Source organism: Phocoena sinus, chromosome X, assembly GCF_008692025.1.
Source record: "Phocoena sinus isolate mPhoSin1 chromosome X, mPhoSin1.pri, whole genome shotgun sequence".
Classification (NCBI taxonomy): Eukaryota; Metazoa; Chordata; class Mammalia; order Artiodactyla; family Phocoenidae; genus Phocoena; species Phocoena sinus.
The window spans coordinates 40217669-40242924 of NC_045784.1; the positions used below are offsets into that span (position 1 = coordinate 40217669).

The 25256-nt window shown below is 36.2% G+C and overlaps 1 protein-coding gene across 10 annotated transcripts in view; it reads left to right on the forward strand.

The window, feature by feature from the left end:
* KDM6A (lysine demethylase 6A) overlaps positions 1-25256 on the forward strand; it is a 208997-nt gene that overhangs the window by 179971 nt on the left and 3770 nt on the right. For all 10 annotated transcript variants that reach the window (XM_032620736.1, XM_032620727.1, XM_032620729.1 and 7 more), the window contains 4 exons: positions 4412-4526; positions 7030-7217; positions 8024-8165; positions 23086-23212. In XM_032620736.1, the coding sequence (XP_032476627.1) occupies positions 4412-4526; positions 7030-7217; positions 8024-8165; positions 23086-23212 (572 nt within the window). The remainder of the gene's footprint in view (positions 1-4411; positions 4527-7029; positions 7218-8023; positions 8166-23085; positions 23213-25256) is intronic.

Below are 25256 nucleotides of genomic sequence, written 5' to 3' on the forward strand. Positions count from 1 at the left end.
TTTTTATCCATTCATCACTTGAGCATTTGGGATGCTTCCACTTTTTAGCTGTTGTGACTACAGTGTTTCTATAAACATTCATGTACAAGATTTTGTTTGAATACCTGTTTCCACTTCTTTCGGTTATATACCTAGAATTAGAATTGCTGGGTCATATAGCAATTCTATATTTAACTTTTTGAGGACTTCCAAACTGCTTTATACAGCAGCTGCAACATTTTACATTCCTGACAGCAGTGTGCAAAGGTTCCAAATTTTCCACATCCTCACCTGCATTGATTATTTTCCATTTTTTTCTTATTATGGCTGACCTAGCGGATATGACATGTTTTTTCATTACGGTTTTGATTTTTATGTGCTTGTTGTCCATTTGTATATCTACTCTGGGGGAAATAACTGTCAAGTTCTTTCTTCATTTTTTAATTGAGTTGTTTGTCCTTTTGTTGTTGAGTTGCAAGAGTTCTTTATATATTCTGGATATTAATTCTTTATCAGATACATGATTTGCAGTACTTGCTCCCATTTTGTAGGTTATCATTTCACTCTCTTGATTGTGTCCTTTGATGCACTAAAGTTTTAAATTTTGATGAAGTTCAATTTATTTTTCCTTTGGTTGCTTATGCTTTCAGTGTTGTATCTAAGAAATCATTGCCAAATCCAGAGTTGTAAGAGATTTGCCTCTATGTTTTCTTCTTAGATTTTTATAGTTCTAGCTCTTACATTTAGATCTTTGATCCATTTTGAGTTAGATTTTTGGGTATGGTATGAGCTAAGGGTCCAACCATATTCTTTTACATATAGCTATCCTGTTGTCCCAGCACCATTTGTTGGAAAGACTAGTTTTTCCTCTGTTAAATGATCTTGATACCCTTGTTGAAAATCAGTTGACCATAGATGTATGGGTTTATTTCTGGAATCTTGATGTTTTTCCACTGATTTATATCTCTGTCTTAATGTCAATACCACACAGGTTTGATTACTCTACCTTTGAGGTAAGTTTCAAAATTGGAATGTGAGTCTTCAGCTTACGTAGTTATCTTTACTGTGGTCTTTTATCTCTTCATAGGGCTTTGAGTTACTGTCTTATATTCCTTCATTTCAACCTGAAAAACTCTAGCATTTCGTATAGAGCAGATTGACTAGATTCTCTTTTATTTTTGAAGAATAGTTTTGCCAGATTCTTGGTTAATTTTTTTTTTCCTTTCAGCAATTTAAATGTGTTAAGCCATTGCTTTCTGGCCTCCATGGTTTCTGATATGAAACCAGCTATTTTATTGATGATCCATGTATATGACAGTCACTTCTCTTTTCCTTCTTTCTAGATTTTCTTTGCATTTCTACAGCTTGATTATTAATGTGTCTTAGTGTGGATCTTTTTGAGTTTTATCTTTCCTAGAGTTCCTTGAGCTTCTTGGATATGTAGATTCATGTCGTTTGTCAAATTTGGGAAGTTTTTGACCATCATTTCTTCAAATATTCTTATTGCCCTTTTCTCTTCTTCCTCTGGGACTCCCACAGTGCATATGTTAACATATTTGATGGTGTCGCACAGGTCTCTTAGGGTCTGTGAATTTTTTTTCATTGTTTGCTTTCCTCTCCCCAGAATGTATAGTTTCATTTGACCTATCTATAAGTTTGCTGATTCTTTCTTTAGCCTGTTCACATCTGCTGTTGAGAAGCCCACTAGTGAATTCATTTCATTTATTATATTTTCCAGCTTCATTTATTTCCTTCCTTATTATGATTTCTGTCTCTTCATTGATAATCTGTTTGTTGAGATATCATTCTCCTTGTTTCCTTTTGTTCTTTTCTTTTTTTTTCAATTTATTTTTTCGACTGCGTTGGGTCTCCCTTGCTTTGTGCGGACTTTCTCTCGTTGTGGTGAGTGGGGGCTACTCTTTGTTGCAGCGTGCAGGCTTCTCATTGCGGTGGCTTCTCTTGCTGCAGAGCACGGGCTCTAGGTGCGCAGGCTTCAGTAGTTGTGATGTACGGGCTTAGTTGCTCCGCAGTATGTGGGATCTTCCCGGACCAGGGCTCAAACACGTGTCCCCTGCATTGGCAGGTGGATTCTTAACCACTGCACCACCAGGGAAGTCCTTCCTTTTGTTCTTTTACATGGTTTTCTTTAGCTCTTTACACATATTTTAAGATAGTTGATATAAAGTGTTTGCCTAGTAAGTCCAGTGTCTGTGCCTTTTCAGGAATAGCTTTTGTTAATTTCTTTCTTTCTTTTTTTTTCCTTTTCTTTTGGTGACGGAACAATACTTTCTTGTTTCTTTACATGCCTCATGATTTTTTGTTGAAAACTGACTTCAAGTATTTGAGTATATTCTCTGTAGGCTGTAGTCATGTAGTCTCTGAAGTCTTTGTACCTTTAGCATAGTGCTCTGCTAGTGTTTTGACATTTTGAATATTATGATGCAGCAGTTACAGAAATCAGATTCTCCTCTCTAAGATTTGTTGTTGTTGCTTGCTGTGGGCTTCAGTCATCTCTTTGTTTAGTGACTTTCCACACTATTTTTTTTTCTGTTATACATATACGTATATCTGCTCTTTTTTAGATTGTTTTCTCATATAGGCCATTACAGAGTATTGAGTAGAGTTATACAGTAGTTACTAGTTATCCTTGTTAGTTATCTATTTTATATATAGTATTCACACTATTTTTGCAAAGACTGTATTCCTTGTCGTGTGTGGGCACTGAAGTCTCCTTTCTATTAATTATCTCAGCCGTGATATGACAGGGATTTCTTTAAATGCCTGGTGGCCAAAAAAGGAAAGCAGACTGGGAAAAAGAAAAAAGAATTCTGTAGGTCTTTGCAGATTGCTTCCATGTTATTTATTTATTTATTTATTTTACTTTGGCTGCGCCAGGTCTTCATCGCAGCACTCGAGATCTTTTAGTCGTGGCATGCGGCTTCATAGTTGTGGCACATGGGCTTCTTAGTTGCGGCATGCGAACTCTTAGTTGCAGTATATGCATGTGGGATCTAGTTCCTGGACCAGGGATCAAACCCTGGGACCCTGCATTGGGAGTGCAGAGTCTTACCCACTGGACCACCAGGGAAGTCCCGATTGCCTCCATTTTGAGTCACTCCTTCTATACTTAGCCATGCTGCTTACAACTCTACTTTAGCTTTTACTTCCTTGCTTGCACTGAGCCCAAAGGTCAGTGAGAGGTTAGTTTATGGTCTTCTTAGGTTTTTTTCTGAGCATACCTCTTGCCCTGCGTATGCGTTTGGCTTCTAAATTCTACAGTACACACAGGGACTTTTCAAAGCCTTTATTCCCCTAAAATTTCACTCCCCAGCTTTTCCTTCCAAGCCTTTGGCATGTCTATTGTTTGCCCCAACTGGTTATTTTGTTTTGTTTTTGTCCTTGGTGGTATCAGCTTGTTCTTTAGTCTTACAGTGTTTTTGGGGGGCTCCTCCTCCATTGAAATGCTTTGCCCTGATAGAGTACTGAGGTAGGTAAAACATAGAGAAGTCCCTTCTGTCAGTCTTTTGGAGAAACTGCAGCATAGACAAAACAGAAGAACACAGTTCTTTGGGAACAAGATTACTCTGCTCCCTCCAGAACCAGGGACACTCACACTAGCAATACAAACTACTCTTTAAAGTCCAATGCCACACCGGTGGTGGAGGTAGAGATAAGGTAGGTTACATAAAGATCTCCTACTGTGTTTAAGTCACTTTATCTTTTTGTCAGTTGTTTGGTGCTGTAAATCTTTGACTTATTGTCCAGATTTCTGGTAAGGTTGCTTCTGACAGTTTTCACTAGATTGTGTGTGTGTGTGTGTGTGTGTGTGTGTGTGTGTGTGTGTGTTTCTGGCGAGTTCCCCCAAAGTTCCCTGCTCTGCCATCTTTGTTCATACCACTCCTGCAGCTACATTTTGAAAATTAGACTTCCTGCCTCTGTACTGATGTCCTAATACTACTTGTGAGAAATGGGAATTAGTTCACAAGTAAGAAGTGGTAACAATATCAATAATAGCTAATATTTATTACATACCATGTATTAGGCACTATTAGAAGCAGTCCTTACTTCATTGATCCTCAAAACAACCCATTGACTTATCAGAATCATTATCATCAAATCTTACAGGAAACTGAGTCAGAGGTTTAGAAACTTGCCCAGGTTCACAGAATGACTAAGCCAAGGAACCTGGCTTCAAAACCTAAGCTTTTAACCATGATTTAGGTTATCTTCCACAGAAGCTCCTACTGAATTAAGTTAGGAGTTGACCAAACTCAGCTCTAAAACTAGACTTGACACAAAAATGCTATACAGATAAACTATTGAATACCACTGGAGCATTCTCTGTTGAACATTTCCAAGGTTCCATTTCTAAAGACACATTTTTCTATAGAATTTATTGTCTGCTGATTCTTTTTTTCTTTTCACATTTCAGGTCATCAAGAAAATAACAATTTCTGTTCAGTTAACATAAATATTGGTCCAGGTGACTGTGAATGGTTTGTTGTTCCTGAAGGTTACTGGGGTGTTCTGAATGACTTCTGTGAAAAGTAGGTTTCCAAACTGAATTTTCTTTAAACATAATTATTCAAAAATAGTAACTGTAAAGGGCAGCTTACTAAGCTGGATATCCTAATGCATGTAACCAGTTTTCACTTACCATTCAGCAGAAAATTCATATAAAATGATTTGATTACAAACCTATTATTTTGTGTTATTGGGAATACTTTAAGAAAGATGCCTTGAAACCGCTTCATGTAGTAGTAATAGTCTTGAATTTAGGGGATAGAAAGTTGAGTTGTTTACTGGATTCATTAAACAATTGATGTGTAAATACTTGTTCATGTGAAAGATCTGTATTCCAAGAAAAATTGTTCTACTATAAATGGTTTTAGAAGTGGAAGGAATTCTGTAATTGAGTACCCTTATAGGTGGTTAATAACACAAGCTTGAACGTATTACTCTTTGCTATATCATCATGATATAAATTCTTTTAAAACTACATTGACAACTTTTCCTATAAAGGAATTTTATAAAATTTAAACAGCAGCTTCAGATTTTGTTTCTAGAATTCAAAGAATTCATAGTGGAAATGTTCCTTTCCTTATAATCCTAGAAACTGTTCATTTAATTATCTTGTGTTAAAGGGTACCTTGGAATTGTTTTCATTGATTTAAATTTAATTATTTGTCTTATTGTGTTTTAAAAAAATACTCCATTACTTAAGAACCTGGTATTTTTTCCATTAAAAATTGGAAAATTATTATGGTTAAACACATAAATTATACATACATTCGGTGTTATTCCCCCCAGCCCAGCAAGATAAAGAGAGAAAAAAACCACCAAAAACATTGACATATGAGAGACTTTGAAAACTAATTATACACATATTCCACATACTAATTTATAATATTTAAATTTTGGGTTAAAAGATGGTTGCCATAAATATCTTGATTTAGTATGAAGTGTAAATATAGTTGCAAAAACAACCATAATAATCCAAAATTGCTTTATATACAAGCAAAAGATAATCACCTTTTATTGTCTATACTATCTAATGTATAGGTTTCCTTTAATCTAAGAAAGCTCAAGATGTGGAATTTTAAAGTTTCAAATGCTGTGATGAAATAACTTGATCTACTTTAATCTATACTGGACCAGCAATCTAGTGGTAGCAGAGAAAGAACTGTGTCATGTAGGAAATCTCTGTTGTGCTGCAGGAATATTTTTATTTCTTAAACTTTGAGATAGTAGTATATTATTGCATCTGCAGTACAGTGATCCTTGCTCATTATTTCTGAGTAGGGATTGACTATTGTTAGGATTTAGTTTTCTTTCCTATCTGAATAGAGAGGTAACCTGAGAATAAAGAATAATTAGAATAGGCAGATAATGTCTAAAAAGCTTGAACATGTGGATAATAAAAAAAAAGTCTGAAGGGTTAGGTAAATTTAACTAAGTTGCAGAAATAGCACTTGCTACCTCTGCATTTCAGTGTAATTTTGTTTCACATAAGGATACTTCCTTTGATATTAACTGATTTGACCATGTCTGTTGAGTTTGTTTTGACTTTAGATAATATCTGTTATGAAATAACCATTCACTTGACTATATGATAAAGAGGATGCTTGATTTTTTTTTTTTTTTTTTTTGTAAGTTTGATTTTTTTGTTTTTTCAACTTAGCTATTGATTATTAGGTGGTCTTGGTTGCTTGCCTGCTTTTGGTTAGAAAGTTTTTTCTAATTTTATAACAACACATGGGTTAAGCAGGACTAGGATTTGTGTTTATAACCATATTTGGCTTTATAGGCAAGTTTTTCTGCATTGTATGTAGTTTAAAAAATACTTCGTATCATGTCATGATGACGTAGAATACGAAGCCAGATTTTAAAGGAAAAGCTTAGTAATATTATCTTTAGAATGTTTCCAAAGTATCGGTGGGGTGGTGGTAGTGATGATTGTTATTTATGCATGTATGTTCATTTTTGATGAAGTTTTTTTTCACCTGCATAGTTTCAGTCAACTAGTCATCAAAACAGTACAGAGACTGATGTGCTGCTCCCTTTCCTGCTTAAGATTCAAAACAGCAGTACAGAACATTTCTGTTTTCTATTCTGCTTTTCCTCAGACATTGAACTTATATCTGCCATGGCATTCCTGTTTATGGATTTAGATGACTTGATGCCAACTCCACCTTCCATTTACCTGTTAGAGATTTCTAAATGTGCCAAGGAGAAGGGTTTGATCAAAATAGTCTGTAGTTAAATGAAATTAAAGGTTAATATATATAAGTGTTACTTAAAAATAGCTTTTGATTTCATTTGGATCTTTGAAAAATCAGTGGAAGGTAGTAATACTGATCTTTGGATAAGTCATCTACTACCTAACTGTAACTTCACTCACTTTACATACTGCAGTTCCTTATTGCATAAGCAGAAAGTTTCAAGTGCAATGAATGAGCATATTTTTAAAAACTTTTGATAATGTCTTTCAGTCTTATAATGAGCTTATTAAAGTACTTGATCCATTTGCAATATTTTTTCTTATTCCAGAAATAATTTGAATTTCCTAATGGGTTCTTGGTGGCCCAACCTTGAAGATCTTTATGAAGCAAATGTTCCAGTGTATAGGTTTATTCAGCGACCTGGAGATTTGGTCTGGATAAATGCAGGCACTGTGCATTGGGTTCAGGCTATTGGCTGGTGCAACAACATTGCTTGGAATGTTGGTCCACTTACAGGTATTTTAAAGAATATGCTTTCAAAAAAAAAACACTAACTAAAATCTTTAGTTTATAAAGGATTCTATCTGATGGGCTTATTCTTTTTTTTCTTGGAATATAACTCACTAAAAATTGGAGGAAGAATGTCTCCTTGAGTAAAATTTTAATTTGTAGTACAAGATACTAAGTTAACAAATAGAAATCCAAGACTGTAGATCTCAGCAAATAACAAATTTATGTCGTTACGTACAAGAGGTACTTTTAATAATATTTAGAGTGCTTGGTTTTTAAAGGAAACCCTTTATGGGAGAAAGCAAAGTACAAATTTCATTCTTTGAAATTTTTCTTTTATCTGGTATGTCATATGAATAGCCCTGTTATGTCAAAATCTGTTTGAATTATGCCTGCCTTCAGGCAGTAGATATTTAAGATTAAGAATATGGCCTCTGGAGCCAGATAGACCTGGATTAGGACCAGGACCTGGCTTTTGCAACTTTGGGCAAGTTATATAACCTCTCTGGGCCTCAATTTCTTCATCTGTATAATGGAAATGATAAAATTAATAAGGTAATGGTAAAGATTAAGTGGTATAATGTATCGAAATATCTCAGAAAACAAATGCGTGGCACAGAGTTCTAGTAAGCACTCTTTACATGATCGCTACTATTATTATTACCACAATTATCAAAAAACATTAAAAATATTTTTGTAATGTTTTGAGATTTTCAGAATTGGTGTTGATGATGTCACCTGAGAAGGTGATAATGGTTATCTTCATATCTTTGGTACTTTGGGTTGCTTTATAACTGTTTTTTTTTTCCTAGCCTGCCAGTATAAATTGGCAGTGGAACGGTACGAATGGAACAAATTGCAAAGTGTGAAGTCAATAGTACCCATGGTTCATCTTTCCTGGAATATGGCACGAAATATCAAGGTCTCAGATCCAAAGCTTTTTGAAATGATTAAGTAAGTGCTTTCTAAAACTGCTGTAGTCCCTCTCTTTTTGGGGAGTGTTAACTATTCAGTACTTCCCCCCCCCCCCCCGCCATAGACTTATGTTGACATCAAAACAAAATGGTCCAGATGTCTAGCAAAATGTAATATAAGAGAATCCACATGTTAAAAGTATTTTTCCCTTCCCCATAGTCAGTACACTATGGTACAAAGAGGAACAAAGGCACAAATAATTCTAAACCAGCAGATTCACAAACAGACCTGTGCTGAACCACTCAGTTCCTAGGAGAACTTTAGTTTTAATATTGAAAGACTGCACTTAGTATCAGGGCGAGGGAATGGCATCACAAAAATATTTTCTGATACAGAGAAATTAGCATTTAATATAGGGATTTGACTTAAACGTTAATTTTAAAATTTTTAATTAAATCATCCATCTTATAATTGTCCCTTTTCTTACCTGCTTTAAACACTTAATTCAAGTATATTTGAATACATATACCCCAGTAACCTTCTCATTTATTGTCACAGTTTCTATCCTAGCTATTTTTATAAATCTATTTAGAAGTAATATTTTCAAACAGTGCTATATAGCAGTGTTTCCCTAAACTGTGTTTTCTGCCAGTATTACATCTAACCCCAAAAGGTGGGGAATTCTGGTCAAAGAAATATGGGAAACGATGGATTATATAAAGTTCAACAAGTCCTTTATTTTCTAATTTTTTGTAAAATGTGTTAGAGACTGTAAAGTTGGTATTATTTTTTGTGTGGGGGAGAAGGGTTATAATGTATTGTATTTCCCAAACGTATTTGTTTGACCAGTATCTTTGAAGAATTGATCTCAAAAACTCATTTTGAAATACACTGCTTTATACTCACTGATAAAATAAGTTTGTCTTCATCTTAGTTAAAATAGTACTTACCTTAAGTATTTTTCCTACAGCTATATTAATTTGGTCAGCATGTTGTTTTCAAACTACTGTCTTTTGAAAGGAATCCTAACTTATTAAAGTGATTTCAAACCTAAATCTAAAATTTTATTCAAACAAAAATTGTGGGGTCAAGGTAACATGCCTGTGGATTATCTTATTCCTTTATCATTTGCACTAGTTTTTCTAGTCCTGGGCAGAAGTGGTAGGGGGAGACAAAAGGTAACAAAAAGCAAATCATAGCAGGTGATGTACAAACCCTTAAAAAGTTGGATCTTAGGTACCATACTCTATAAATGTAATTGGTAATGGGGTTATCCTGTTATATCTCAGATTGGTCTTTTGCTCTGAATATTAAGTTCAGGGTTACTTTTGGGAGAAAATATTACGTGAAGTCACTGAAGATATTTAGTAAGTTGGAAATAAGCATAAACTAGAGGCTGGTTCAGGTCACCTGACGGTAAAGGGATGGTACAGTATAGAAACTATTTATATGTAACAGCTATGAAGACTGAAAGCGACTCATTACATTTTGGATAGGTTAGGATTTTATAATCGGAAAGGATTTTAGAGGTCATTTAGTCAGGACTTCTGCAGTAATCCCTTCTATAACATCTATAATTTGTGGGCATCCAGCAACTTCTTGAACATTCTCATTACCTCACTATAATTCTTGAAAGGTCTTTACAAATTGGCCTATAATCTATCTGTCATTTGGTTCCAATTCCCTAAATATATTTGGGATTTAGATCAAATCCCATTCAGCAAGTGTTTGAGAACCAACTCTATACCAAACACTATTCTAGGCTCTAAGGATAGACATAGTGTATAAGTTAAAATCCCAGACCCCAGAGGACTTAAATTCTAGTGGAGCAAGACAGACCTCCAGACAGTTGAATAAATTACTGATAAATAATATGACTAAGAGAAAATAGATAATATTTGGGGGGTGAGGGTGAGAGTGCTGCTTTTTCTAAAATGGTCAGGGAAGGTGTCTGGGAAGATGAGTTTTGTGTTTAGACCTGAATAATGAGATGGAGTCAACCATGCAGAGATCTAGGGGTACACCATTTCAGGCCCAGGGAGCAAGTGAAGACTGAATTGGGAACAACTTTGGCATGTTTATTGGGCAAAAAGGCCAGTATGACTATGGCAGAATGAGAGAGAGGGGTAATAATAAGCTCAATGAACTGACCAGGAACCAGATTGTACATGGACTTTTAGAACATGGTAAGTTTATAAATCAATTCAGGGTGTTACAGGTTACCATTAGAGGATTTTAAGCAGGAGAGGGATGGGTTCTGATTTAAACTTTAAGAAAATGAATCTGGTTGCTTTGTAGAGAACAGATTCCAAGGGGCAAGTTTAGAAGTGTGTGTAGGGGGTCAGTTAGGAGGCAGTTGCAACAGGATAGACCATCCTGGACAGACATTAACCCAAGGGGGTAGAAAGAGGGATTAAAGTAGGGGCTGTGGTAGAGCTAAAAGCTCACGGCACTTGCTCACAGATTGGATATTGGGGGAAGAGGGAAAAAGGAATCAGAGAAAAGATTATTGTCATATTCTCTTCTTCCTATCTGGTCTTCGGTAATTTAAACATCTGACCTCTATCATCTTTTCATCCCGCTCACCCCCATCATCCTTGTCGTCCTTCTAGACTCCTTCCAGTTTATCATTGTCCCTCTTAATATTTGAAATGTTGAGCATTGACACTTGCATTATCTTTATCTTAAGGTTGCCTTGTGTTAAAACTGGATGCACATAATTTGATTTTTTTTTTTTTTTTTTGCGGTACGCGTGCCTCTCACTGTTGTGGCCTCTCCCATTGCAGAGCACAGGCTCCAGACGCGCAGGCCCAGCAGCCATGGCTCACGGGCCCAGCCGCTCCGCGGCATGTGGGATCTTCCCGGACCGGGGCACGAACCCGTGTCCCCTGCATCGGCAGGCGGACTCTCAACCACTGCGCCACCAGGGAAGCCCTTGAATATTTTTTGACTTAAAATTACTGGTGGTACTGTTGTTCCTCATACCTTCCTTACATTTTTTTAGCCAAAGTAAATGCACTTACACACTTACCTTATTCCATTTTTACTCTGTGCTACAAAATGTCCGATCATTTGAATCTTGATTGTATTCTTCATTATATTAAGAATTCTGTTCCCAGCCTGGGTTGTCACGAGATATGATTAGCAAGCTCTGTTTGTCATCATGCAGATTGAAAATGTTAACCATAAATCCAGACCCTTAGGCCTTACTCTATAAACTTCCTTTTTAAAATACAGTCATTCATCTATTACTGAAAGTATACTTTTCACCAGCCAACATTGCTCTCTTTCTTTTGTTTGTACTTTCTTTCATTTAATGAATATTTGCTGACTGTATACAAGGCTCTGAGCTAGGCACTGAGAGGGTATGTATATGTGTATATGGCATAGTTCCTATCTTGAAGTAAAAGTTAGTGCATACAAATAAATAGATTGAAAGAAATACAACAGACCCACTCAATTCTTTCCAGCCCCACGGAGTCAGAGAAGTCTGTGTATTTTGGGGAGCAGATATTTTGTGTGAAGGGTAAAGATGTGGAGGCAGGGAGAGAAGAGAGGTATAGCACCTAAAGCCAACTTAAGACCAGACTCTTGCACCGTCAGAAAGATTCCCAAGTTCATCCATAAAACAATAGTTTATATACATACCATGTCTCCTTCAGTCCAACACAGTCATGTTTTCCTTCAGTGAGGGAATAAATCCCTTTTCTTCAGTAGAGCTCCAGACAAAATACTCAACTTAAGTGGAGAGGCCCTGTTGCACTAACTACTAAAATCATACTCAGCATGGTAAGCTGCTTACATTGTGAGCGACTCAGGGGAAGTCTGGCTGCTTAGAGGAGTGGTAAATGCATACTCGCCTCAGATCATCTTCTCTTCCACCTGCTCTCATTTTCTCCCTAATACCTCCTCCTCTGCCCTCCCTTCTGACTTCCTTCCCTACTGTGTATTTGCACGAACTTAAATGTATTATATGATGCAGCTCTGCTGTATATATGTTGACAACAGTTGGTGGTATATTCTGGCTTGAGTGTGCTCACACACAATGTGTGTGATGAGTAGTAGAATAAGATATAGTTGTAAAAGTTCTTAGTGGCAGATCACGTGTTGTGTGCCCAACTTAAGTTTATTCTGTTGGAGAGCTTTTGGTAGGTTTTTAACTAATACGATCTAATTTGAGTTTCATAAAGATGTTTCCAGCAGTTAAATAGATAGAATTAGCTTCTGGATAATAAGATAAAGAAGTGAATCAAAGATACTTCGGGTTTTCAAGTCTGATTTCTAGATAGTTTAGTAATGTTAGTTAATAAACTGAGCTTGGTCCTTAGGCACTGAGCAAAGTGCTTCCCAGACTATCTCAGGTATGCCTCTCAGCATCCCATGGTCACCCATTTGGTTAGAGTGAGATTTAAGCCCATATCTGTCTTATGTAAAAGCCACTTGGATATATCTGTGGCATGGGGCTTCATTTTGAAACAGTGGCAGGTTTGAGGAGCCAGTAAAATAGTTGTATAGAGCTGTTTATTAGAAGCTGTAGTAAATGCAGGATTCCAGAGAGCAAAGTCAGAGCTGACTGACTAGGGGATCTTTTACCTAGTGGTTCGTGATTGTCTTGAGAGGAAGAGGAGGGGGGAGTTGGGGACAGAACTTGGGGGAGTACTTCTATTTAAGAAAAGCAAATAGGTGAACTAGATAAAGGTCAGAGGACAACACAGAGAATATATATTGTTACAGAAATAGAGAGGGAGTCTTTTTCCACAAGCTTAGTTTCGCTTTAAAACTGTTATATCCACATCATTGCTTTGGTCCTCAAGTCTAGTATTTTGCCAACAAGGGAAGTGGTATTTGTTCTGGCTTGTGAGCTATACCAATTCTTAAGAAATGGTTCTCCCTTGCAGTTCCTTCCCTCTGCTTTGAGTCATTTTCTTCATCTCCTTCCTGTTCACTCCACCATCCACAGCAATTTGACTTTCTGTATGCTCCTGTCACTTCTGCTGAGGTCACCAGTGACAACCAACTATTCTAAATGTACAAAGGCACAGATGTAAACTTTCTTTAAAATCCCCATGTCTATCTCCAGTCTGACCCCCACTTACCTTGTCAGTCATTTCTCCATTTCTTTTAGATGTGTGCTTGAATTTTCCATTTTTATCACTTTATTTGGTGTTTTAAACCGTCTTTAATATGAACTGCAGTTGTTACACACCCTCCCTTTTCTTTTTCTTTGAATTATCTTTCAGTAAAGCATTAATTCACTATGCATTGAGCATCTGAATTGTAGGCTGTTTAAGAAAATAATCATCATCATCTAGACCTAACAAGTGAATGGAGAAGATTTGCAAAGATAGTCTTCTTCCTTAACTTTCTCCCTAGATTATTGCTTTTTTATAGTTCTTAAAATACTGTGAATTTACAATGTGTGACTTTTAGGTTTTCATGGTTAAATGGTTAGTCTGCCCAACCATAAAGAATCTAAGCAAAATTTACTTTGTGCCTTCTTACCCAGTCATTCACTCGGCTCTACCCAGTTCTTTTCATTCTTTTATTTGTTTAATCTACATTATGAACTGAGTTGGAACTCAGGTATAGTGCTAGGTGACAGAAGGATCTGATCACTTCTCAGGCTGCTTAAAATAAATGGGGAAATAGTCAAAATGTTCAAACACATGATCTTTGCTTTAATGATGGAGATACTGTTTTTAAAAAAAAAATGGGAGAGCATAGAGGAAAGTGCTTCTGAGAGAGGGGAACATTTAGGAAAGGCTTCATAGAAGTAGTACTACAGCTTCATAGTCCTTTATCCTAAACCCCTTAGGCCAAATGTGTTTTGGTATTCAGAATTCTTTGGATTTAGAAAGGTAAAACAGTACATTTATTTTACCCTCCCACCAGAGTTTGTGGCAGTGTGCTAGCATCAAACACATTAAAATTTCTGCAGTAAAACATATAAATAGTCACTCTGATGAGCTAAGTGAAAACTATAAAAAGCCCCAGGTCAAGTTTCAACACCAATGAGTTTATGCAAAATTTATGAAAAATTTGTAGGACTATAAGAGATTATGAGCTGTATTTGCACTGAGTGATTAATAATGGGACATGATGTTCTCTCCTGTTGTCATCTGCTAATCCCTTATTATCATTTTGAGAATGAATTACCTGTGGTTATTTTAAAAAGTCATCACCACTCTTGTTTTTTTCTTTGCACTTTTAAATTCAAGGTGGGTCTTTTAGAGCCCTACAATTCCATAAAGTCCTTTATCTGAGTCATTTAGTAAATCTCGAAATTTCTACATTCTAGCTATTTTTCTAAAACGCACTAATCTTCATACTCTCCTTCACATTCTTCCAGATGTCTCCTACATTGGCATGAGTCAATATCATTCAAGGAATATTCATTATCTTGATTACTTCTTTTCAAATTTCAGTGAACTTGACTTGAAAAGTTCACAGCCTAACTCCTGAGGAACATTTTAGTGGAAGCTCAGTGCATAACTTCTCTTTTGGTTTCCTTTCACTGTTCAAATGAACATAAACTTTTTTCCACATACCCCATATGCTGCAAGTAAGCTTAGTTTCTCCTTCTTTAGACTAAACTTTCAAATGTCTCTCAGGATTAAGCCCTGCTTGTTCGTTTATATGAGCTGAAGAGTATAGATTTAAACTTCTGTTGCTAAAAATTTCAAGTAGACTTCACACTGGCAGCAGCTGCTAATGAGAAGCCTTTAGAATTTTTAATATTTTTAATAATGATCAAATTTGCATGCTAGATAACTTGACAGCAAGGTGAAGTACTAAATGGAGGGCAGAAGTTTTAGAGGCATATTAATTAGAAGGTAGTTGCTACATTTCAGACAAAAGGAAAGACAAAGGATAGAAAAAATAGGCATATTGATTGATTGGGTGGTAGAGGTGAGAGGGGAATCAGTATTGCTGGAGCTTTGTCTTGGGCCATGCAGTGGGATATTTGTGCTTACTGATGAAACTGGGAGTAAAGGAAGAAAAGAGGAAATGGGTTAGATATAGGACATGATGATTACCAGATTGGCGGCTTTAGACTCGTAGAACTTGAATTCTTTTTACTATGTTTCAGTGGGAATCTCTTTAAAGTAATCAGATGGATATATGGTTCTGTTGTTTAGAGAAGGAGTCTGAAATACACATTTGTATCTCTCAGCTGGCTGATAGGTAATCCCTGCTAAGGTGTTAGCTGTTGAGTTTTCTGAACCATTAGCCATTCTTAAAGTAGAGCAGTGCCCACACAAAGAAATGAATTAAGGAAGACAATAAATGTAAAGCTACTGATCTCTTCCTTTAGTTCACTGAACTGTGACTGTTTTTCCATGTTAATATATCTTATTATCCTTTAAAACATATTAAATTTGCCTGTAACACATTACTGCGTGCCCCCTCCCAAACTTAACTTATACTTTTTCTTCCAACTTTTTCTTTTGAAACTTTTTTATTCTACAAAAAAAAGCTGAAAGAATAGTACAATCAGTACCTAGATAACTTCATCTGGAGTCATCAGATAAGTTTTTGCCACATTTCCCTATCAGTCTCTATATTCACATGCTTGCGCACATACTTTTTTGGCTGAGTTATATGAAAAAGTAATTTGCAGATGTTATGACATGTCACCCCAGATATTTCAACCTGTATCTCTTAAGAGTAAGGATATTTATTCTCACATAACCACAGTACCATTTACCATACATAAGAAATATGGAGTTCAATAGTAATCAGCTAATACATAGTCTACATTTAAATTTCCCAACTATCCAGAATGTCTTTAGCTCTCCCCCTCCCACCCCCATCCACATTGAATCAAGGTTCACACTGAATTCAGTATGTAGTCATTGTGTCTTTAGTCTCTTTTAAATCTATGAGTCTTTTCTCGTGATTTTTATTTTGAAGAGAGCAGACCTTTGTGTTGTATAGAGTTCCATATTTTGGATATGTTTTCTCATAATTTTATTTGGGTTATACATTTTTGAGAGTAACTGTTGATGGCGTTTACCTTTGGTAAACCCGTGTCCCACTCCAGTATAAACTCTGTTATAGATATTTTCATTAGTGAGTCCTGAGTGAATGAAGTTTTAAGTAGGCAGTTTAAAACTTAAAGTTAAGAGTGGGGAGATTATTGCTGTTTTTTATCCATCTTCATCATAATATACAGTTTTTACCCTTTGATTTTAATTTTAAACTAGTTGATTGAGAGCTAAGAGAAACCCTCATTCTTTACAAATTCATTGTTCCCATTTTCAGATATTTGAGATACATTGCTTGGCCTACATTTTCTCCCTATATAGTTAGTAGTGCAAAGGCTCTTTTTCACTTCACTTTCATAAGATTCATTACGTTTTAGCATTGAAATATTTCTTTTAATAGGATCCTTGAAAGGAATCAAATGATAACGTAGCAAGTGAGTAGTGCAGAGTCTTGGTAATGATTAGACTTCCCTGTAGATAACAGGCTTTCAGAATAAATGGATTCTTTTTAACTGGATTTCAGTTAACTGGTTTAATCTCAGTGGTAGATAAGGCCAACTCCAACTAATATGGTATAAATTGTTACAATCGTGTTGGAGTATTAGCAAGTTAAGGTAATGATAGTATGTTTCTGATACATTGGAAACTCTGGTTTCTTCAACTACTTTGTTATTCCACTTAAATCACCGTAATAAGTAGTTCAGTATATTTTAAAATGTCAAAAATCAGAATGCCAAAGAGCCCATTTTCCTCTGATAAGTTCAATATTAGGAAGTCTTAGACTTCGGAGGAGCATATCAAATAGTAGTAGAATGTTGGGGGGTGGGATGAATTGGGAGTTTGAGATTGACATACATACACTACTATGTATAAAATAGATAACTGAGGAGAACCTACTGTATAGCACAGGGAACTCTACTCAGTGCTCTGTGGTGACCTAAATGGGAAGGAAATCCAAAAAAGAGGGGATATATGTATACATATAGCCGACTCACTTTGCTGTACAGCAGAAACTAACATAACATTGTAAAGCAACTATACCCCAATTTAAAAAAAATAGTAGTAGTAGAGTGTTAATTTTCAGAATACACATTCTCTAGTCTACCTCCCCCTAATCTGCCATATGTTAATACATTCTAAAAATACTGATAAGGTGTAAGTCAGTAGTTGAAAATAAATTTTCTAAAATTTCAACAGTACCAAGTCCATTGAAAACCACTCCCCACAAATTTAATTTCTTGTCATATCATTTTGTCATTCTTCTGGCCATCTTATAAAGTACTGTTTTTATATTTCAGTTTTTAAATGTAATGTCTTATATGTACAGTATTAATGTGCTTTCCCTTTGCCCTTTGTGTTATGTGTTTGTTATTATGTGTTTGGTATTTGCCTTTCCTTTTAAATTTTGCTCAGTCTTAGAGTGTGTGCTATTTAATATTCCAGTGAAATATTACAGGCAGCACTGTGTAGTTGTTTGGAGTCCAGTCTGCCTTCAAGTCTTAGCTTCTCCATTTACTGGCTGGGGGATCGTGGTCAAAATTAGTCTTCATTTCCTTTTCTGAAAATGGGGATAATAATTCTTTCTAATAGCTTTTATGAGTATTGTATGGGTCTTAGCACAGAGTAAGCACTCAGTAAATGGTAGCTGTTGTGATAATTATTATTAATATTAATTATAGAAGGGTCAGTCACCTGTTTTTTAAGTAAGTTAGTATTCATGGACCTAGTTCAGTGGTTCCCAACTGCAGGCAGTTTTGCCTCCCCCCACCCTCTTCCCCAAGGGACATATGGCAGCGTTATGACTTCAGTGGGAGGGATGCTACTGATAGTTTGTGGGTAGAAGTTAGGGACACTGCTAAACATCCTACAATGCACAGGACTGTCCCCACAACAAAGAATTATCCAGCCCAAGATAACAATAGTGCTGATGTTGAGAAATCCTGACCTGTTGGACTCTAGACTAACACCTTTTCAATAATCTGTTTTATGTTCTTTTAGGTGTAACTATTACCCTTCCAGTTGGCATTCATTGCACAATTTTTTCAAATAAAAAAATTAATTTAGTCATTAATTATTTTAACACAATTTTAAAATTTCACATACCAAGATTAAATATTGATCAGTAACTTCCAGGCACTAATCTAAGCATTTTATATAACGTGTACTCCTCATAATAGTACTGTAAGTTAGATGTGCCTTCCTTACATTTGAGAAAACTGAGACTTATGTGTGAAGCTGGGATATGAACCCAGGCAGTCTAGCTCCAGAATCGGTGCTCTTTCCTACTCTCTGGCTTTCTCTCTGTGATTGATCTCTTATGGCTCTAATCATAAAAACATGGTGATTTGCTGAAAAATCCTGTTACAAATTTTAGACATTGTTTCTAATGAAGTAAGAGGTTTGACTGGTTCTTACTTGGCCTAATTATAAGAATCAACCAAGACTCTTATTAAAATAGATTTCTAGACTCTGTTCCTAATAAATAAATTCAGAGCTCTGTGTGAAGAACCCTGGGAATCTCTTTCACAGTGAATGGCCTAGATGAATTCTATGGTCCAGACAAGTTAGGGACACCCTAGTCTAGGTTCAGTCTCTTTTAGAACTAAAAATATTTTTGTTTCTCCTTTTCTTTCACACGTATTATAGATTATTACCCTATCTATATAATATATACTTTATCACAAGCACTGAGGTTTTGAGTATAAAATAAAGCAGACTGTTAAATATTAACTCCCTTTTCCCTTTGATTCCCATGTTTAAATGGATATATGAGGTGTTCTACAGCTCTGTAGTCATAGGCTATTGGCCTAATAATTGAATAAGAGGGTATAGCCATGAAGACCAGTCCATAGTTAGTATAGATTTTAGTGCTGTTGTCCTTGGGAGTCTTCTAATAACACCATTGGGTTAAATATGCAATGCTTTGTGAAAATATTGAGCAAACAAAATCTAAAAATTCTAAAACCCTGCATTCTCGTGGTTAACATATATTTGCTTTCATGCGTGTTTTTTCTATCTGAGAGTTTAAAATTCGTAAGATACTCATTTTATCATTGACTGAGACCTTGATTTTCAGCCATGTGGTTGGTTTAAATGAAACTGTTATATGTCTTACTGACATTTAGACACTCACTGTTGTCCTAGGGGAATCCACCTTTGGAGTGACAGGTGGGAAGTTTTGAGGGCTCGCATGTTGGCTCACTTTGCCTACATGGGTCCTTCAGTAAGAGAGACTGGGCAAGGCAAGGCACTTCTTGGTATACTTTTAAAATTTGTACATCATCTGCTTCTTAGTGGCAGAGATTGTTACCATAAAGACTTTAAAAGTGCCATAGCAAGTTAACCCATGCTTCATCTTGTCTCCACACCGATATTTAGGAATTTACTTTGGAAACGTAGTCAGGTTACCCCCAAAATGTCATACTAGTTCCCAGTGTTTTCTTAACTTCAACATAATATATTGAGTTGGCCAAAAAGTTCGTTTGGATTTGTCATAAGGAAAAACCCGAATGAACTTTTTGGCCAACCCAGTAATATCAGTAGCTTCATTCCTTTGTTCTCTTACCTCAGAAACGTCATCCCAAGATTAAAGTCATAAGAACAGTTGTTTATTCCCTAAATAATCCGGGCACTACCTTTGCTCATGGAATTCCTTTTGCCTAGAAGGTGCCTTCCTCCCACTTCTCCTTCCTGTCACATCTAAATTGACAACTTTATGAAAACTGTGAGTTCTGCCTCCCTCTCCTTTTAGCATCCATGGCATACTAAGTCTGTCTTTGCCTAATATGTTGATTTATAAATATACTGTGTATGATCGTTTGTCCTCATATTATTGTCTTCAGTTTTTTTATTGTAATATTTCAAGTATATTTTCATTTCTATCCCCTATGGCAAGCTGTTTTCTAAAATTCCATCCCATTTTAGGTTTCATCTTTGCCAGATGGGTTTATGGTTGGATTATATTCTTCTGTGTAACCTCAAATACACCCAGCCCTCAGTCAGCCTCTTCCTTGCGATTTTCTTCCAAGCCAGATCTGCCTTTTAATAACCCCTGCCTTTTTGTGTAGTCTTTTATCCAAACAACTAAAACCAGTACTTGAGTCCTGAAACCAGATTGATCCTGACTGATCCTGAAAAGTCAAAGGGAAGTTTGATTCCCAGCTTCTCTAGCTCTGAAATCATTTCTGACCCTGTTCCTAAAATGTATTTAAAACAGCATCTTCTGTCTTCTACAGTTTTACACATTTTGCTAGTGATTTTTTATTTTTTTAACAAATTGAATTCTTTTTTTAATAGAAGTGTGGTTGTTTACAACGTTGTATTAATTTCTGCTGTACAGCAAAGTGGTTTAGTTTTATATATATGTGTGTATATATATGTGTGTGTGTGTGTATATATATGTGTGTGTGTGTGTGTGTGTGTGCGTGTGCGTGTATATATATTTGGCTGCACTGCGTGGCATGTGGGATCTTAGTTCCCCAATCAGGGATCGAAGCTGCGCCCCCTGCAGCGGAAGTGCGGAGTCTTAACCTCTGGACCACCAGGGAAGTCCTAGTTATACATATATATACATTCTTTTTTATAGTCTTTTTCACTATGGTTTATCTCAAGGTATTTAAAATAGTTCCCTGTGCTATACAATAAGACTTTGTTGTTTATCCATTCTATATGTATTAGTTTGCATCTGCTAACCCGAAACTACAGAAGAGCCTCTGTCTCTCTCAATTCTTCTTCTGTTCCAACTGCTACCCTTTGAAAATGGGAAGGAACAAAAAATTTTACTGTTACAGAAAAATCATAAGGGCAGGGGGAAAACCGCGACTTGGTTATTCGTTGTCAGATCAGATTAATAGAGCTGTTGGTTTTCTTAGACTCCAGTATCTCACAAAATAAAAATTCTGGAGCTGTGATTTCAGAAGCAAAATACTGTTGGCTTAGTATTTATTCTTAGCAACCCTAACTCTAACCCTTTATTGTTTGCAGAAAAGTAGTATATTGCCTTTTTCTAGATGAAACTACCAAACTAGCCATAAATTATAAACTACAGTCTAATCTAACTGCCAAAGCAGTTAGTAGCATTGGAAGTGAAAGTTCATTTGCTGACTAAAGAGTGGAATAATACTCCACAGAACCAAGGCTCTGTGTGTGGGGAAAACTGTGCTGACTGAGCCCCAAGAATCTCATTTTCAAAAGAGAAAGGGGAAAGTGGGTAAGAAGATGTGAAAAGAGACCAGAAAGAAGATAGTACAGTGTAAGATAGTGAGGGGAAACTTGAGATTTTCTGCTTTTACAAACCCCTAGCCCAACCACTTAAAAATAGCTTTATAATATCGGCTTCTCTAGGCCCTAGTTTTCTTATTTGTGGGGTGGAGATAATAGTGCCTCCTGCACAGGGTTGTTAAGAGTCCTAAATGGCATAATATGTGTGAAGTACCTAATACCATGCTTCCTGTCTTGTTCTTATTTTTTATTTATTTTTATAGTATTGTTTTATCATTTTTTGTTTGTTTTCCCACATGGGAGCATAGTGGAGTCTATAAATCTTCCTATACTTATATATATATAAATAAGTATAAGGAAGTACTTATAAGTACTTAATTATATACTTATACTTATTTATAAGTAAGTATATAAATCTCTCTATACTGCAGAGTTTTAGGCAGTATTTTCCTGTGAAAAAGACCTTATTTTGAAGCCCTGCTTGGAAAACTTGTTCAGTTAGATCAGTGCCTTCAGAGATGAAGTATATAGGACACAGAGGGCAAAAGGGAGGAACAGGTTCTGTTCAAGAGCTAGCAGCAAAGTCTGAATTATATGCTCTCCGTTTTTGCCATGATCTGAATTTTTACTTGCTCCTCCCCGGCATGCATACACACACATAGCTGTCCTAGCTTTGACTTGCAACCATAGTCTAAAGCATTGTTTTGTTTCTAAATAAGTTAAACACACAAGAATTGCTGGAGCCAAACTGACAGAGAAATCCTTTGAAAATGATACTTAAGGGGTTTGCCTTACAACTATAAAGTTGATGTTGTTTTATGTTTGTTAAATAAGTTATCAAATTTTACATATATCTTTAATCTTTTTTATGCTGGCTTTTAATTTATGTGGGTTCTGATAAGTTACAGTACTTTAACCTAGTAACTTGTAAAATAGCAAGGAAGTATGAATTAAGAGAAATTAAATATGCTATTATTTATCATACTTTAAATATTAGTAGTTCCGAGTGAGAGAACTTAGCAAATAATTCCAAGTAGTGACAGCAAACTATAGGAAAATCACAAATTGTGAGAATTCACTATATCATTAGCATCATAAGTATGAGTTTAGAAAAGGTATAAGAACAGTTCAATTATGTTAATATGAATGAAATATTTCACTGTATTATCTTCAAGTTAAAATCAAGGAATGAAGTGTCTTTTTTCTTCTTCAGCACTACAGTGAAACCATTTTTTGTATGGTGTAGTGACTAAATCCATAAATACTTTTCTGCTTATATACTCAAAAGTTTCAAAAGCAGCCATATAAGTGATGCTGTTTATGAGTGTCTAGGTAGTGTTGATAGAAATAGTGTGCTTTCCTGCCTTACTTAGAATCATAGAGTTCACATCTGGAATTCAGACCCCTTATTTCAAGGATGAGACATTGACTTCCAAAGAGGTTAATTGACTTGCCCAAATAAGAGCCAAAATTAGCAACTTACATTTAAACAAGGTGTCAGGTTATTATATTTTGATATTCAGATATCAATTATTCTCAACTTTAAACGATCTGATATTGTCATTGTCAGACCTGCTGGGTATTGGCCTTATTTTTAAAATCTGAGAATATCTGAGAAATTGATGAAAAAAAATGTGGTTACAGATATTAGAACAGAATCTCTTGGCATTACTTCTGTTGATACATCTTTCATGCTAAAAATTTTCAATGTTCAGTTGCTGGTCACAAATAATTTTCCCCCCACAATATAGGTATTGTCTTCTGAGAACTCTGAAGCAGTGTCAGACATTGAGGGAAGCTCTCATTGCTGCAGGAAAAGAGATTATCTGGCATGGGCGGACAAAAGAAGAGCCAGCGCATTACTGTAGCATTTGTGAGGTAAGTAACTGTTCTTATCCACAGTTATTTTATAAACCTCTTACCTCTCCAGTTTTGGTTTCTCTTTAGTTTTTTGTTTTGTTTTTATTTATTTATTTATTTATTTATTTTTGGCTGTGTTGGGCCTTCGTTGCTGTGTGTGGACTTTCTCTAGTTGTGGTGAGCGGGGGCTACTCTTCATTCCGGTTCGCAGGCTTCTCTTGCGGTGGCTGCGGAGCACAGGCTCTAGGTGTGCAGGCTTCAGTAGTTGTGGCTCACGGGCTTAGTTGCTCTGCGACATGTGGGATCTTCCCGGACTAGGGCTCAAACCTGTGTCCCCCGCACTGGCAGGTGGATTCTTAACCATTGCACCACCAGGGAAGCCCTCTTTAGTTATTTTTTATTTTATTTTATTTTTATTTATTTATTTTATTTTTTAATTTTTATTTTATTTTATTTTATTTTATTTTATTTTATTTATTTATTTATTTATTTATTTTTGTGGTACGTGGGCCTCTCACTGTTGTTGCCTCTCCCGTTGCGGAGCGCAGGCTCAGCAGCCATGGCTCACGGGCCCAGCCGCTCTGCGGCATGTGGGATCTTCCCCGACCGGGGCACGAACTCGTGTCCTCTGCATCGGCAGGCGGACTGTCAACCACTGCGCCACCAGGGAAGCCCCATAGTTATTTTTTTAAATGTACTTTTATGTAATGCATTTTACTGAAATTGTTGTGTTCAGTCTTGTTACTTACCTACTATATTAAAATTTAATCTGGTGGTACGCCATTTCACTAACTGTGAATTAACTCTAAAAGTATCTACTAGTGTCATTTATCTGGTAGGTAACAGTTGGCCCTCTCTCTCTATCCACAGGTTCCTATCTGTGGATTCAACCAACCACAGATCGAAAATATTCACGGGGTGGGGTGGGGAGTATTCCAGAAAGTTCCAAAAAGCAAAACTTAAATTTGCCATGCACCAGCAATTACTTCCATTGTTTTAGGTATTAATAGGTTATCTAGAGATGATTTAAACTATAGGGGAGGATGTGCATAGGTTATATGCAGTTGCTGCGCCACTTTTTGTAAGGGACTGGAGCATCCTTGGATTTTGGTATCCATGGAGGGTCCTGGAACCAATCCCCCATGGATACCGATACAGATGATAAGCGTCAAGTTTAGTCTTGAGATTTTAAACTGGGAACAGTCCAGATTTATACAGATGCCAGTAAAGTGGATATAGTTCAGTATAGCTCCAGGCAGATCATTGTTCAGTCCTCTCTGGTACAATTCACAGTACATGGGTCAATCTTCTCCTGTGGCCAAGGCTTGCAAGAGATGCAGAAACAAAGATATGGTACCTGCTCTGAAGGAGCTTACATCCTACTTGGGGAAGACAAATTACAAATAGTTGTGATGTTATATGAGACTGTGGTGAATGCAAAGTTGGTCTTGGTCTTACTGTTAGGATAACACTAAGGGAGAAAATGACCTAATTTTTTCCTTCTAGTATTGGCCTAAGAGTTCACCAAAGTATTAACATTTGAGTCCATCCTTGAAGGATAAGTATGACTTTAGCGGACTAAAAAACGATGACAGTTGGAAGTAGAATGAATGTTGTTGTGAGCTATAGGAACAACATGGGAAATGGAATGGTTTCTTCAGAAAACGGTAAATAGTCCAGTGTGGCTGGAACACAGACTATGTAAATTCTACATATAAGCCTAGTTGGTAGGAAGTTTGCAGAGCATCTTGAATGATTTTAAGGAATTTGATATCTATTCGGAGGTCATAGAGCCATCAAAAGTTTTTGGGCAGGCACCCAAGTTGGAAAAGTGATTGGAGAGGATGGAGATAAGAAGCTCTTGCAGTGGTGTTAAGAGTTGTTATCCTAAGGCCTAGACTAGAACCTGGCAGTGGGAATATTAAAGAAGGAGAGGAGTACAAAAATATTTCGAAGGTAAAATTCACCAGACAACTCATTAAATGGCAGAAGTGAGGGACAGGTTGAAGGATGTTCACAAATGTTGTAGCTCAGATTATGAGGTGCATGTTGTTGCTCATTG